At 46.6% G+C, this 13,514-nt stretch overlaps 1 protein-coding gene across 2 annotated transcripts in view; it reads left to right on the forward strand.

Annotated features, from left to right (window-relative positions):
- The window catches only part of LOC134207921 (uncharacterized), a 240,474-nt gene extending 229,797 nt beyond the window's left edge, over positions 1-10,677 (forward strand). For both annotated transcript variants that reach the window (XM_062683995.1, XM_062684004.1), the window contains exon 4: positions 7,592-10,677. In XM_062683995.1, the coding sequence (XP_062539979.1) occupies positions 7,592-10,501 (2,910 nt within the window). In that variant the 3' untranslated portion in view covers positions 10,502-10,677. The remainder of the gene's footprint in view (positions 1-7,591) is intronic.
- The last annotated feature ends 2,837 nt before the right edge of the window (positions 10,678-13,514 follow it).

Genomic DNA, 13,514 nt, shown 5'->3' on the forward strand with positions numbered 1-13,514 from the left:
TCAAACGGGAGATTAAAGTCAGCCAATCCAACTGCTTCAAGGAGTTGTGCCGAGAAGCTGACACTGATCCTTGGGGCAACGCTTATCGGGTCGTAACAGCGAGGATCAGGGGTCCAGCGACGCCAGCGGAAATGTGTCCGGACAAGCTGAAGATCATCGTTGATGGTCTCTTCCCGCAGCATGATTCTACGATGTGGCCACCTACACCGTACGTAGATGAAGACGGAGTAACCATTGCAGGTATGCAAGTCTCCAACGACGAGCTGTCATTAGTGGCGAAAGGTCTGAAGATGAAGAAAGCTCCGGGTCCGGATGGAATTCCAAACGTGGCTCTAAAAACTGCGATACTGGCGTTTCCAGATTTGTTTAGGATGGTGCTGCAGAAATGCCTAGCAGATGGTAACTTTCCGGATAGGTGGAAGATCCAGAAACTAGTGCTGCTGCCGAAACCAGGGAAACCGCCGGGGAATCCAGCATCGTATAGGCCCATATGCCTGCTGGATACACTGGGGAAGCTTCTGGAAAGGATTATCCTTAATCGGCTGACGCAGTTCACTGAGGGCGAGACCGGCTTATCGGAAATGCAGTTCGGATTCCGAAAAGGCAGATCGACGGTGGACGCAATCAGGATGGTCATTGAAGTTTAAGAGAAAGCGGCCAAGAAGAAGAGGCGCGGCAATCGATTCTGCGCTGTAGTAACGATTGACGTCAAAAACGCTTTTAACAGTGCCAGCTGGGAGGCTATCGCCGCAGCGCTGCACGGTATGCGGGTTCCTGACTACTTGTGTAGAATCATTGAAAGTTACTTCCAGAACCGGATCCTGGTTTACGAAACGAATTCGGGGCAGAGGTCGATTAGGGTTACCGCAGGTGTTCCGCAAGGTTCCATTCTAGGCCCGACGCTGTGGAACATTATGTATAACGGAGTTCTAAAACTGAAGTTGCCCAAAGGCGTGAAGATTTTCGGATTCGCGGATGATGTCGTTCTAACGATAACCGGAGAGTCGCTGGAAGAGGTAGAAATGCTGGTGGCGGAGACGACCGACGCAGTTGAAAACTGGATGAATGGAGTCAAACTGCAGCTTGCTCACCACAAAACAGAAGTGATGCTGGTTAGCAACTGCCGCGAGATCCAGCGTATCCAGCTTACCATAGGAGGGCACAACATACCGTCCGTGCGGGCTTTGAGGCATCTAGGAGTGATGATCGATGACCGGTTGAATTTCAACACCCATGTATACTATTCCTGCGAAAAGGCATCTAAAATGGTCAGTGCGTTTGCAAGGATCATGCCGAACGTGGGTGGTCCTAAAAGCAGCAGTAGACGTCTTCTGGCAGCAGTAGCATTCTCGATACTGAGGTACGGAGCTCCAGCCTGGGGAGCTGCGCTCAAGACGAAACGTAACCGCAGAAAGTTGAACAGCGTGTTTCGCCTAATGGCCGTTCGAGTCGCGAGTGCGTACCGAACCATTTCCTCGGAGGCAGTTTGCGTTATCGCAGGGATGATTCCAATCTGCATAACCATAGCAGAGGATATCGAGTGTTACCAACGGAGAGATACCAGTAATGTGAGGAAGACGGTGAGACTGGACTCTATGGTGAAGTGGCAGCAGGAGTGGGACAATGCGGATAATGGAAGGTGGACCCACCGGCTCATCCCCAATGTGTCGACGTGGGTGTATAGGGAGCATGGAGAGGTGAACTTTTACCTCACACAGTTCCTTTCCGGACATGGCTGTTTCCGTCACTATCTGCATCGGTGTGGCCATGCGTCATCGCCATCCTGCCCGGCGTGTATCAACATAGAGGAGACTCCAGAACACGTGGTATTCGATTGCCCAAGGTTTGCGGAAGTACGTAGAGGAATGCCTGCCCTACGGGCGGACAACATCGCAGAGCGAATGTGTCGCGATGAGGGTACGTGGAATGCAGTAAGCAGAGTCGTGACGCAAATACTGTCAGAGCTACAGCGTCAATGGAGAAGGGACCAGCAAATAAGCGTCGGTTTGGAGCGAAATCCAGCACAGTGAGCAGTGTTTGGTTTCGGGTCGTCGGGGCGCCAGCGAACCGGAAGTCTTCTGCCAACCGGAATCGTTGGACCGACCTCGGCACTTGAATTGCCGACCTGCTGAAGAAAGAAGAAAGAAGAAGGAAGTGCTTCGGGTATGTAGGGCACCGCCAGTGCGGACGTCATCCACAACCGGAACTGTCGGACCACCTCTGCAACCCGAAGACGAAGACGGCGCAATGCGCGAAAGCGTCCCCTGCGATAGCCGCCGGTAGTCGGGGCACCATCAGTGCGGAAGTTTCCTTCACCGGAACTGGTGGACCACCCTCGACGCCGGGGGAAGTCAGGAGGATTCGAGTGAGGAAGTTTGCGGTACGACCGCCGAGGGATCGAGACAACGTAGCAGTGGATCTCAGCAAGCCAGTCGGCGAACTAGCCAAAGCTAGGGGCCGGAATTTTAGAAGAAGTGCATGAGCACAGCCCCCCCCCGAAGTAGTCGCAGCATCCCGTGGTCCCGGGGGGATCGAGGCAAGGAGGATAAGGGACCCGGTTTTATCCGGGAGGCACATTTTTAGCAGGTCGGGAGGAGCCCATCCCTGTTCGCCTTCGAGCATAGTGTGGATGCTCAAGGTGTCTGTCGCGCAGATTTTTGATGGCCTTTAACCCTTGTAAAAAAAAAAAAACACACGCACACACACACACACACACACACACACACACACACACACACACACACACACACACACACACACACACACACACACATACACACAGACATCACCTCAATTCGTCGAGCTGAGTCGATCGGTATATAACACTATGGGTCTCCGGGCCTTCTATAAAAAGTTTGTTTTTGGAGCGATCATATAGCCTTTACGTATACTTAGTATACGAGAAAGGCAAAAAGTATTTTGGCCATAACTTCCGATCCCATAGTCCGATCTGACCAATTTTCAATAGGAAACAATGAGACACTTTTCTGCGTCGAATGCAACTTGTTGCGAGTAAATCTGTTAAGGATAAGTGCCCGAAAAATGAGTGACACTTTTTCACGCGATTATTCCGTAAAAAAAGTATTTTGGCCATAACTTTCGATCCCATAGTCCGATCTGGCCAATTTTCAATAGGAAACAATGGGACAGGATTCTGCGTCGAATACAACTTGTTGCGAGCAAATCGGTTAAGGATAAATGCCTGAAAAATGAGTGACATTTTTTAATCAATTTTTCTATAAAAAAAGGGTATTTTGGCCATAACTTCCGATCTCATAGTCCGATCTGACCAATTTTCAATAGGAAACAATGGTAGAGTATCCTGCGTCGAATGCAATTTGTTGCGAGTAAATCGGTTGAGGATAAGTACCTAAAACATGAGTGACATTTTTTTTGGGTTGGTGCGCACAGACACACACACATACACACACACACACACACACACACACACACACACACACACACACACACACACACACACACATACACACAGACATCACCTCAATTCGTCGAGCTGAGTCGATCGGTATATAACACTATGGGTCTCTGGGCCTTCTATAAAAAGTTTGTTTTTGGAGCGATCATATAGCCTTTACGTATACTTAGTATACGAGAAAGGCAAAAAGCAACTTTTGATGGATAAATATGCTCAATTTTTCCGATCAAAAGTTATAATCGTTTTTCTGTCAAAATTACATTTTTTTCATAAGTTGATATCTCCGGTTAGTTTTTTTTCAAATAAATTGATATAACTCGACAACGGAAGGAGATACAGATGATATACTTATAGCAAAACACGCGTTTTAAAAAGCCCCAGAAGATGACATTTGTGAGAAATGAAAAATAAAAAATCAACAGCTTTAACACTTTTTATAAGTTTTATCATTATCATCGTATTGCAAGATTTACGAGAAAAGATGCATTTTCGGTCTGAAGCATACTTTTAAGAAACAAAATTTGTTCTACAAAATTGTTCTGGATACTTGGGCCCTTATTATAGAACTACCGAAAAATAGAGTGGGCCATTTTATAAAAATGTGTAATTTTATTTTTTTTATTTTGCGGAATATTGACATAAAATGTTCTACAAAGTTGTAGCGCAGCTTTTTCCAATCAACTTTTCTATATTAACTTTTTATGTAGCTTTTAAGCAACAATATTTATGATCTGCTCATTTCATTTTTTATTATTCATGGATGACCTATAAGAATATCGTCTGTATCTTCTTCCGTTGTCGAGTTATATCAATTTATTTAAAAAAAACGTGATTTTAGTAAAATTGGTGAAACTTGAGATGAAAAAAATAACATATCCCCAATTTTTTGACATAATAAAGAATATTAATTTCTCTTTCAGATGCCGTTTGAATATATTTTTTTGGTCTGCCCTAACCGGAGATATCAACTTATGGAAAAAATGTAGTTTGGACAAAAAAACGATTATAACTTTTTATCGGAAAAAGATATTGAGCATATTTACCCATCAAAAGTTGCAATTTTTTTTTAGCTCTAAAAGTCACCTGAAGACGACTTTTTCGAGAAATCTAAAACAAAAAAAGTAGATAAAAAATACTGCTTTTTTGAGGTACACCCTAATCCAATTAGGGCAGTTGCCCAGTGGATATGATTCAGCTGTGTTACTTGCACGGCTTATTCTTATTTTTCTCTCCGATGGGACACGAAGATCCACCCATAACGTGGATACAGACTTTCTTTTTGCAGTGCCTTATCGGCTCCTTGGGCCCTTCCTCATCATAACGACGTCACATGTTGCTACGGTCTGGGCCCTTACAGCTATAGGACTTGTGTCCCAACTGTAAGAACCGATAGCAACTGCCCACTGAAGGCGGCTGGAGTTACTGACGTACTGACCACGTACCTTTTTGGCTTCCGCAACCGGTAACCTAAGGTAGGCTACCTGTATACCAAAGGGACCGCCTTTTAGGCGTACAGAGTTCATCTCGACCTCTGTACCGCACTGGTCTCTGACGGCAGAGACGACGTCGACCGCGTTCGTGACCTCGTCCAGTTGCTTGCACTGGAGGGTCACTTCCGCCCCCAACGACCTCACATCGGCGTCGTCACCCAAGACCTCTTGGGCCAGTTTCCTTTAGATAGTCCCACTAGCCTGCGCTCCGCGTTTAACCAATATAACCATAATAACCAATATTATTTTACAGGTCTTGGTGTGTCTGACGCTTCGCACGTCCTGACCCAGCGCCTTTTCGGCCGCCCGTATTTCCCTACTAACCAGCTATCAGGGATCTCTTCCCATCACTCGCCTGATAAACGCATCCTGTTCATGTCTTGTGACTTGAACAGCCTGACGGAGCATCCGAAGGTTCTGTTTCAGTTCCTTACTGATGTTGTTCCTTGCGTTCGCGAACTCGATTATATTATCGGGTTGCTCTGCGACCACCCGCATCCTGGGTAGTGGTACGCCAAGCGTGCTGATAGGGCTATACCCCGTCACTTCTGGGGGACTCCGGTGCTGCTAGTTGCAGCCTCCGCCACTCTGCTCTCCGCCTCCCTGGGAGGAGACCTCACTAAACCCCCCTTGGCAAAGGGGTTTATCACCTCCAACTCCATGCTTAACGCATCGTCAAAAGAATTATTTTGTTTTGCTTCACTCATTGTAATTGGGTCCCCCTTGTGGCTGCCGTCGAATCCTACTGGAGTAGTCGCCTTTAATGATTCTCAATGGCAGGGAGGCCATGCAAGGGTTGACACTTACGTGTTCAGAGCCAGATCAGCGCAAGTCAGGAAAGGGCATCTGATCCTACTCCCACTCGGCAGGCAAAGCTTTTTGCCAGGATTGTACAGCGTGCTACAAGACCCGGCTCTACTAAGAGAGTAGAATGACAGACTGCCAGCCCACGCTTTCACAATATTACGATATCTAAGACAAGTTCCGTTAACACGCGGCCAGAATACCATAATCAGGATCTTGCTGGCATTGATCCTGATGTGCCAAATGGCACGCCTCGGGCTCCTGTGCACTTTGAGCGGCACGCGGTCGCTTTGATAGGGCCTGCTTGCGGACACATGCAGCTTTTTGTAGAAGTTTAACAGAGCTCGCTGCCAAGCCCCACCACGTCCTAGGCAGGCCCTCTTATTCGCAGAGGCCGTGGGGAGAGGTCGTTAAGCCCTTGAATATAGTCCCTGCTGCCTCCATTGTGTCGGGACTGTGATCAATCCATAGAGTCCACCCAATCCCACTCACTCAGCAATAGCGAATCATTCATCCACAACTCCGACAGAAACAACTTAAAGGACCAGCATAACAAAATATAAGAAAACGATATTTTTGATTTTCAACCAAATTATTCATTCCACGTCTCGGAATATGAACGTGTCACTGTTTAGGTATAGTTAACAATAATCTAATCCCAATTTTCACCATGGACGTCGAGGTTAGAAGGCGCTTAATTACATTGATGCTTTAAGAAAACATTTCGCTGGATGGCCAAAATGAATTCAGCATTAGTCATAACTAAGTCTTACTTTACTTAAGCAACTTTAGCAATGAAAACTAAATCAACAATTAATTCAATAAAAGAAGTGAAAAAAGTTTAGGCATGGTAAGTTGATTCACCAATAATGCACCATGCGTCTCCATTTGCTCGTATGACGATGCGCATTTTCAATACGTCAACAAATCGTTCCCGTTGAGAGCCCCATGTTCTGAAAAACACTCATTGGCATTATTTTTGAACATAACACATGAATTTAACGCAGTTTAAAAAAAATTCCAAGCGATGAACCTCTAAGTCGAATCTGTAATCAGTAACTGCCAGAAAAAGTTTAAAGTGGTTTTCCAGAAAATAGTTTTTCAGATAATTTAAAAATGCAAATACATGTAAATAAATGAAAATAGTGGAAATTATCATCCTACACTGCTATTCGTCCTATGTGTTTTTTCTCTCATTTCATTTAAAAATACACTACGAGAAAGGACCATCACCGATCGATGGGGGGATTTTAGATTTTATTTTACTCAAAATTTACCCTCATGTAGAGGGTTGTCATTTGCGCCATAAAGTCGCATGAGTTATTTGCAACTTTCGATCACACAACCGCTCGCTTTTTCGGACAACAAATCACGTCGCATTGTCCGACCATGTTTTGACACCAATTCACTCCGAAACGGAAACCGTGACGGCAAAAAAACACTGAACTGACTTGACCTCACCTTCCTTGGATCACTGCAATCATTTTCCATTAGCGAGGATTTATTCTGCCAGCCCTCGGGGAATTCCATGGAAAACAAATTTTATCATCTGGTAGCTACCGCAGGCACTACCAACCAGTCGGCATCAAACCAAATGTCTGATGATGTGGAAATTGGTTGCTTTTCACGTGGGCCAACGAAACAAGAGTGCAAACATTTTCAAGCGTGGGGTATCTTTTGAGAATTTCCAACTCACATTATTTGGCTGTTATGGATTAATTTCCCTTTAAGGGGTGGGAATCGGAATTCGAAATTTTTCGCATTGCTTTATTAGAGAACCCACTTGCCATGTCTATCAAGCGGAAAAATAGCTGACGTTTTTGTTGAATCCCTTTTTTGCTTTTCTCTTTTCCTTTCGCAGGTGATACGGAGCGGTGATTTGGACAGCTACCCCCTCCTACAGCAGTTGATTCTTTCCGATAATCTCATAGCCGACATCGAAGAGGACGCTCTCGGGCGGTTGGAGCTATTATCCACACTGTTCCTAGACCGCAATCGATTGGTTCGGATTCCGATAAGCCTCCCGTCCAATTTAGTGCACCTCCATCTCCAGAATAACGAAATTTACGAGCTCCAGCCGGGCGTGTTCCGGAATCTGAAAAATTTAAAGACTCTCAACCTGGCTGGTAATAGGATTGCTTATCTGCCGGAGCTGCCGCTGCCGGAATTGGCTGTGTTGAACGTGCGGCGTAACGACCTGAAAGGATTGAGTCAATCAGTGGTGAAAACGTCGCCGCACCTCAGGGACTTTCTGCTGGAGAACAATCCGGTTAAATGTGCCGACCTGCTTGGCATCGCCGAGTGGGTCAAACCGTGCCGCGATGAGATGCTTTTCGACGATAGGGACTACCCTGACAGCAGTCTTGATGACAGTGGGAATGAGTTTGATATTTTCGGAAGATTAACGACCGAGTTCAGGCGTCCTATTTGCTGTCAGCGGGACGGTACGCGAAGAACGCCTAAGAAAATGGCGATGAAAACCGCTTCATTCAAGTCGCTGTGCCAAAATGAAAATTTAATTAACCTGAACGCACCAAATCGTCTTAAAGGCGATCAAACAACCGTGAAGCAACCATTAGGGGATGGTAAAACGATTCCGGCGATAACGATCTCGAGCACCACCACCACCAGCGGTAGCGCTTCGACTCCCTCCACTACGGTGGCTGCTGGAATTGGCATGATGGATGATAAGCTCAGCTCCGCCATCATCAAGGAGAGTTTATTAAAGAATTTAACGACCTCAGCCCCACTGTCCGCACGACAACCGACACCGTCCCCGACGAATCATTATAACGAAACTGGTGGAACAAATACCGAAGCTATCATTATCGTCGAGGAGAGAGCAAATTTAAATGTAAATTTTGGCGCAGAAAGCTCACAAAATCTAACAACTGTGGATAAACCAGTGCCGTTGGAATTAAGCTCAACATTACAGACGAAACTGCAGCTTAATTTTCATAATGAGACGATTAAAGCTACCAAGACAGAAAAAGTGAGAGCTCTGAAGAAAGACAAAATTAGTTCGCAAGTGAAGAAAGCAGAAGCGAAGAAAAATCAGTCCGCTAAATCCAGTCCGAGATCTAATCTAGAGATTCGAGATAAATTGGAGAATAGTTCAACTGTAAACAAAGTCGTCAATTTAACGGCAATAACACCGATTGTAAATGTTACTGGAAGGGAACGTGACGAAGCGAGTGATAAGAGCTATTCCGGTGCAAAAGACCGACGACAGCCTGCAGCAGCGAACAAAAAAGTCAACAGAAATAGCTTAATTCAAGCTGATTCGATGGCAACAGAAACGAGTCCCAGCCCGGAGCAAGTCACAAGCACGAGTGACAAATTGGTAGAAATAACAACGGCCACGATGACGACAACGACACAGTCACCGAGGGCCGGATTCTCATCTTCCCTCCTGACGCCATCGTTGACCCCAATGATGGCAACGAAATATGAACGTACGGTAGAACAAAAATGGACCACTTCAGCGACGACAGAACCGACTTTGGTGACGATGTCAACCGGAGCAAGGACAACAACAAACGTGGCCTCCATCAACAATCAAAACACCCGCCGCCAGGGCCCGGACAGTACTAAACAAACGAATGACAGCGCTTCTTCTAACGAGGGGAGTTTTGAACAAAACGTTGCACCATCCACTGCCATCCCTCCGGTGGCCAAAAACTATCTCAAACCCACCGACATTGTCAAAGTTCGCAAGAATGTAAATCATATGAAGATGAAATTAAAATTTAACCACGATCAACTGCACGATGATGAATTTCGCGACAATTTTGACACTGACAGCGTAGGTCTGCTGATGGGGAACAACTTTGGCTACGGTCACGCTGGTCACGGTTCCTCCGCCAGTGGTCTGCACCGAAAGAGCAAATTTTCCATCTACGACAGCATCTACATGGCGTCGCTAAAAAATGCCAACTTCAAACCATTCCATCATTCTATGCACGTACCGAATACCAGCAACTCGTCGGTGCTACCAGCCGGGACGACAACCGCCAACAAGACTAGCAGTAACGCAGAAATTCCGGCCACGTCCGTGGAAACGTCGTCAAAAATTCTACCGCAAGAATGGAATGATGTACGACCAATGTCAAGTGGCGGGTCTCATTACGGTCTATTCATTGTGGTCGGGGCAACATTCGGTATGCTAATTTCATTCGGGTTGTTCCATCTCTATTATTGCCGTGTCCGGCGGGGTCAGCATCTGCACGGACATCACCATCATTACCAGCAGTATCCGCCTCAGCATGGTGCGTGTACCGACGGTGGTAGCGGAATCAGCACTCATAATTCTACTCAACATCGCTATTCATACGCATTCGAACAGGACGACAGTGACGAACGTCTAACGTACACCATTTCGACCTCGGTGCTGGACGGGCCTGAAGAGGACGGCTGTTCGACGATCCATCAACAGCAGCACCCACAACAACAACAACGCCGACCGGATAGGCAGCGGGATGTTCTCCATATGGACATACTAAATCCACTCAAATCAAAACCATTGTCACGAAATTCCAGCTCCAGCAGCAGCAGTAGTGCCAGCAGTTGTTTTGACATCGACAGCGGTGCATCCAACTGCAGTGAGCTGGGAGTGCCCCGGCCTTCGGCGACAGATGATTATCGTTCGGATAATCAGCAGTTCCATCGGCATCAGCGCCACCTCAGTCGGAATACACCCAATTCCAATAATCATAACAATTCCGAGCAAAATCGTCCCACTCGCCGGGACAGCGCCATCGATAGGTGGTGACGACGATGACAAAGACGACAACTCCATTATTGTACATTCAGCGACGCATACAGTGTGTTTGAGTAAGAGCATATATTTCATTATAGATTTTAATACACCCATATTCTGTGTACTATGGTGGACTGCTTCCGATTTACAGTGATGCAATCAGGGAATCGGGGTTGGAGCATATGGAATTGAAGAATGGTAATTTGAAGGGCTCAAATGAGGAAACATATTCTCGTTTTGCTATTTGCTTTTCAGAGCAGTGTTTTTCAAACATCAGTAAAACATCACTGGCAGTAGCTCATTTAGTATCGCCCATCCTGAAAGTGATAGATGAGAAACAAATACCATCTTTGCATTCGTAAAACCGTCAAACATTTATGTCAAACATATATTCGTAACATCAACTCTTTCAAACTATTCTCATGTCGTTCACACTATTTTTACAGTGTTTTCCACAACTTTCCGAAGCCGCCATAATGATATTTTTGTGCGATATCTCGAAATAGGTTGAGGTGTGAAAAGATCGAAGTAAGCCTTGCGCGCGGACGGCCGTGTTTGAACTTCTGACAGCGATTTTTTGTCTTCGATATCGTAAAGTTTTTATTTCGGTTGGTACTACCCCTAGGATTTTTTCCGGTTTTACATTTCTTAAACTTCCGCATAGGAATATCGCAACAAGCATTAGTGTGCGGATGAAAAAAGGGCGGTTTTGTGATTTATTTTAAGAAACATACGTGAAAAAATGTGTGGAAGCTTCATGGAAATGGATTAATTTGGTGAGATTGTTTCATTATGATCTTGCTATATGTTTCTAACGATTATGTTTCCTATATCAAAGTTAAATGGATTGAGTAATCCGGAGTTTGCTTATAGATGGATCCATTATACAATTGATAATCGTAGCATAAACAGGCGGGGCTTATTGTGAGCAAAAGTGATCTGTGACTGGTCATGAAATACCAGGCAGTTTGAAATCGGTCACTGGAGCTGCAGTAGAGCTATAGCACTTTCTAACTCCCGGATTAAATCGGACTGTAAAACTATTTAAAACAGACAGCTTTCTTCCATAACATCACTCCAGCCAGTGGGGGTTAGTTTGTACATGCACACGCACGCACAGGCACACATCTCGAGATAGGTTGAGGTTGGTTTAAATGCCCTACTGTAACAACTGTTCTCTGACTACCCTGATTTATTTTCAATGCTGCGGATCATCGAACAGTTGAGGATAATAAACAAAGGCATGATAAAGGTCAAATATGTTGTATTTAGTTGCTCTTCTATCCTGTCCAATGCACTTCGGACCCCACGGTACTTCAGCATAGATATAAATGATACTCTAAGCGCCGCCTTTTTTATAGGGGGATGAAGGCAAATCTGCATATAGACACCTGAAATTATCACTCAGGGAGTGGGGTTGGCGCGAAAGGCAGAAGGCCAGACCGCCGGACCCACAAAACCCACCCAAGTTACAGAGAATTACTTGAGTTACCCTCTCTTCTAATGCTCTGTCCCCCCGGGGATAGCTTACAGTATTATTTCTGTGGGGATAAGTAGTACTGAAAGTACTCCTCCCAAAACGACACCTTTCACAGTGCCTCTCTTCGATGTTTTGTTCGACGCCTGAGCCCTTTGGCTCCCTTCTTGGTGCCAGCCGAGGTGCCAGCAAGCACACAAAAGCGTTGAGCCCTTGAGCCCTTCATTTTTTGGATCATATAGTCCCCGGTGGCGTAAGCTCCCCCGATACCGACGACCCGCATCCGTAGAAGGCTGTTACCTTACCAACAATACACTTTCACCTGGTTAGCATGTTCATAGATCCACTCAAGTCCTAGTCCGAGGTCAGACCAAAGATTCCGGGTGGAGATAGCTGGTTCAGTGGTGCCCCGACGACCCGAAGCCGGTGCATTCACGCGCCACGATCTACTCAACCGGTCCCCGGCGGTGGACCTAGCCCACTCCGATTAACCGATTTCCTATGCACTGCGCCTTTTAGTTTCTTGCTTTACCGATGAGCCATATAGCTCACGAACTACTCGGATAGTCCCCGGTGGCAGATCAATCCTACTCCGATGGGGAGTTTCCCGACGTCGGAAGCTCCCCCGTAACCAACGACCCGTCTCAACGGATGACCGGACGAGTGCCAAGGTCAATCCAAGGATTCCGGGTGGAGATAACTTCCGGTTCAATGGAGCCCCGACGACCCGGAGCTGGTGCATTCGCACGTTACGATTTACTCAGCTGGTCCCCGGCGATGGGCCTAGCCTACTCCGATAACCGAGTTTCGATTGCCTTGAACCATGCAGCTCTCACCTTATTCGTTGAGCCATTTAGCTCCCGTCCCGGTCGCGATCACGAACGACTCGGATAGTCCCCGACGGCGGATCTAACCTACTCCGACGAGAAGTTCCCCGAAAGCGGGAGCTTCTCCGAAACCGTCCGTTTCGTCACGTTCTGAGGCTACGCGCGGTAGCTGGCGCTGGCGTTCCCATTCACTATCGACATATATATTCACGACTTCCGCGGCGCAGTATTAATGATCCGCTATCCGTAAAGACTGCCTGCTGCTGCTCTATTCGCCAACTTCGTTGTAGGATGTCGACTATCCTGGACGCTCTTGCAACCGCTCTCCAGTGTTCTGGGTTCTGGCACATTTTTCTGACGATGTTATCGGTGGTAGTGTCCATTCCACATGCTTCCAACATCGCACGCCTCTCCGTTTTGAACTGGGGGCATGTGAACAGGATGTGTTCAGCCATTTCTTTCACGTCTGGGCATTGCGGACAGGCGGGAGAAGCCGCGTGTCTGAACCTGTGGAGGTACCACTTGAAGCATCCGTGGCCTGTTAAGAACTGGGTCAAGCCAAATAGCTCTCCATGAGGTCTGCTAATCCATGCCGACACACTTGGGACTAGGCGATGGGTTCACCTTCCCTTAGCCGAGTTGTCCCACTCCCTCTTCCATTTGGCTACCGTTTCTGCCTTTATATTCCTTCGAGCGTTATCGGCGCCCCTGAGGCGTAGCA

Source organism: Armigeres subalbatus, chromosome 1 (genome assembly GCF_024139115.2).
Source record: "Armigeres subalbatus isolate Guangzhou_Male chromosome 1, GZ_Asu_2, whole genome shotgun sequence".
NCBI lineage: Eukaryota > Metazoa > Arthropoda > Insecta > Diptera > Culicidae > Armigeres > Armigeres subalbatus.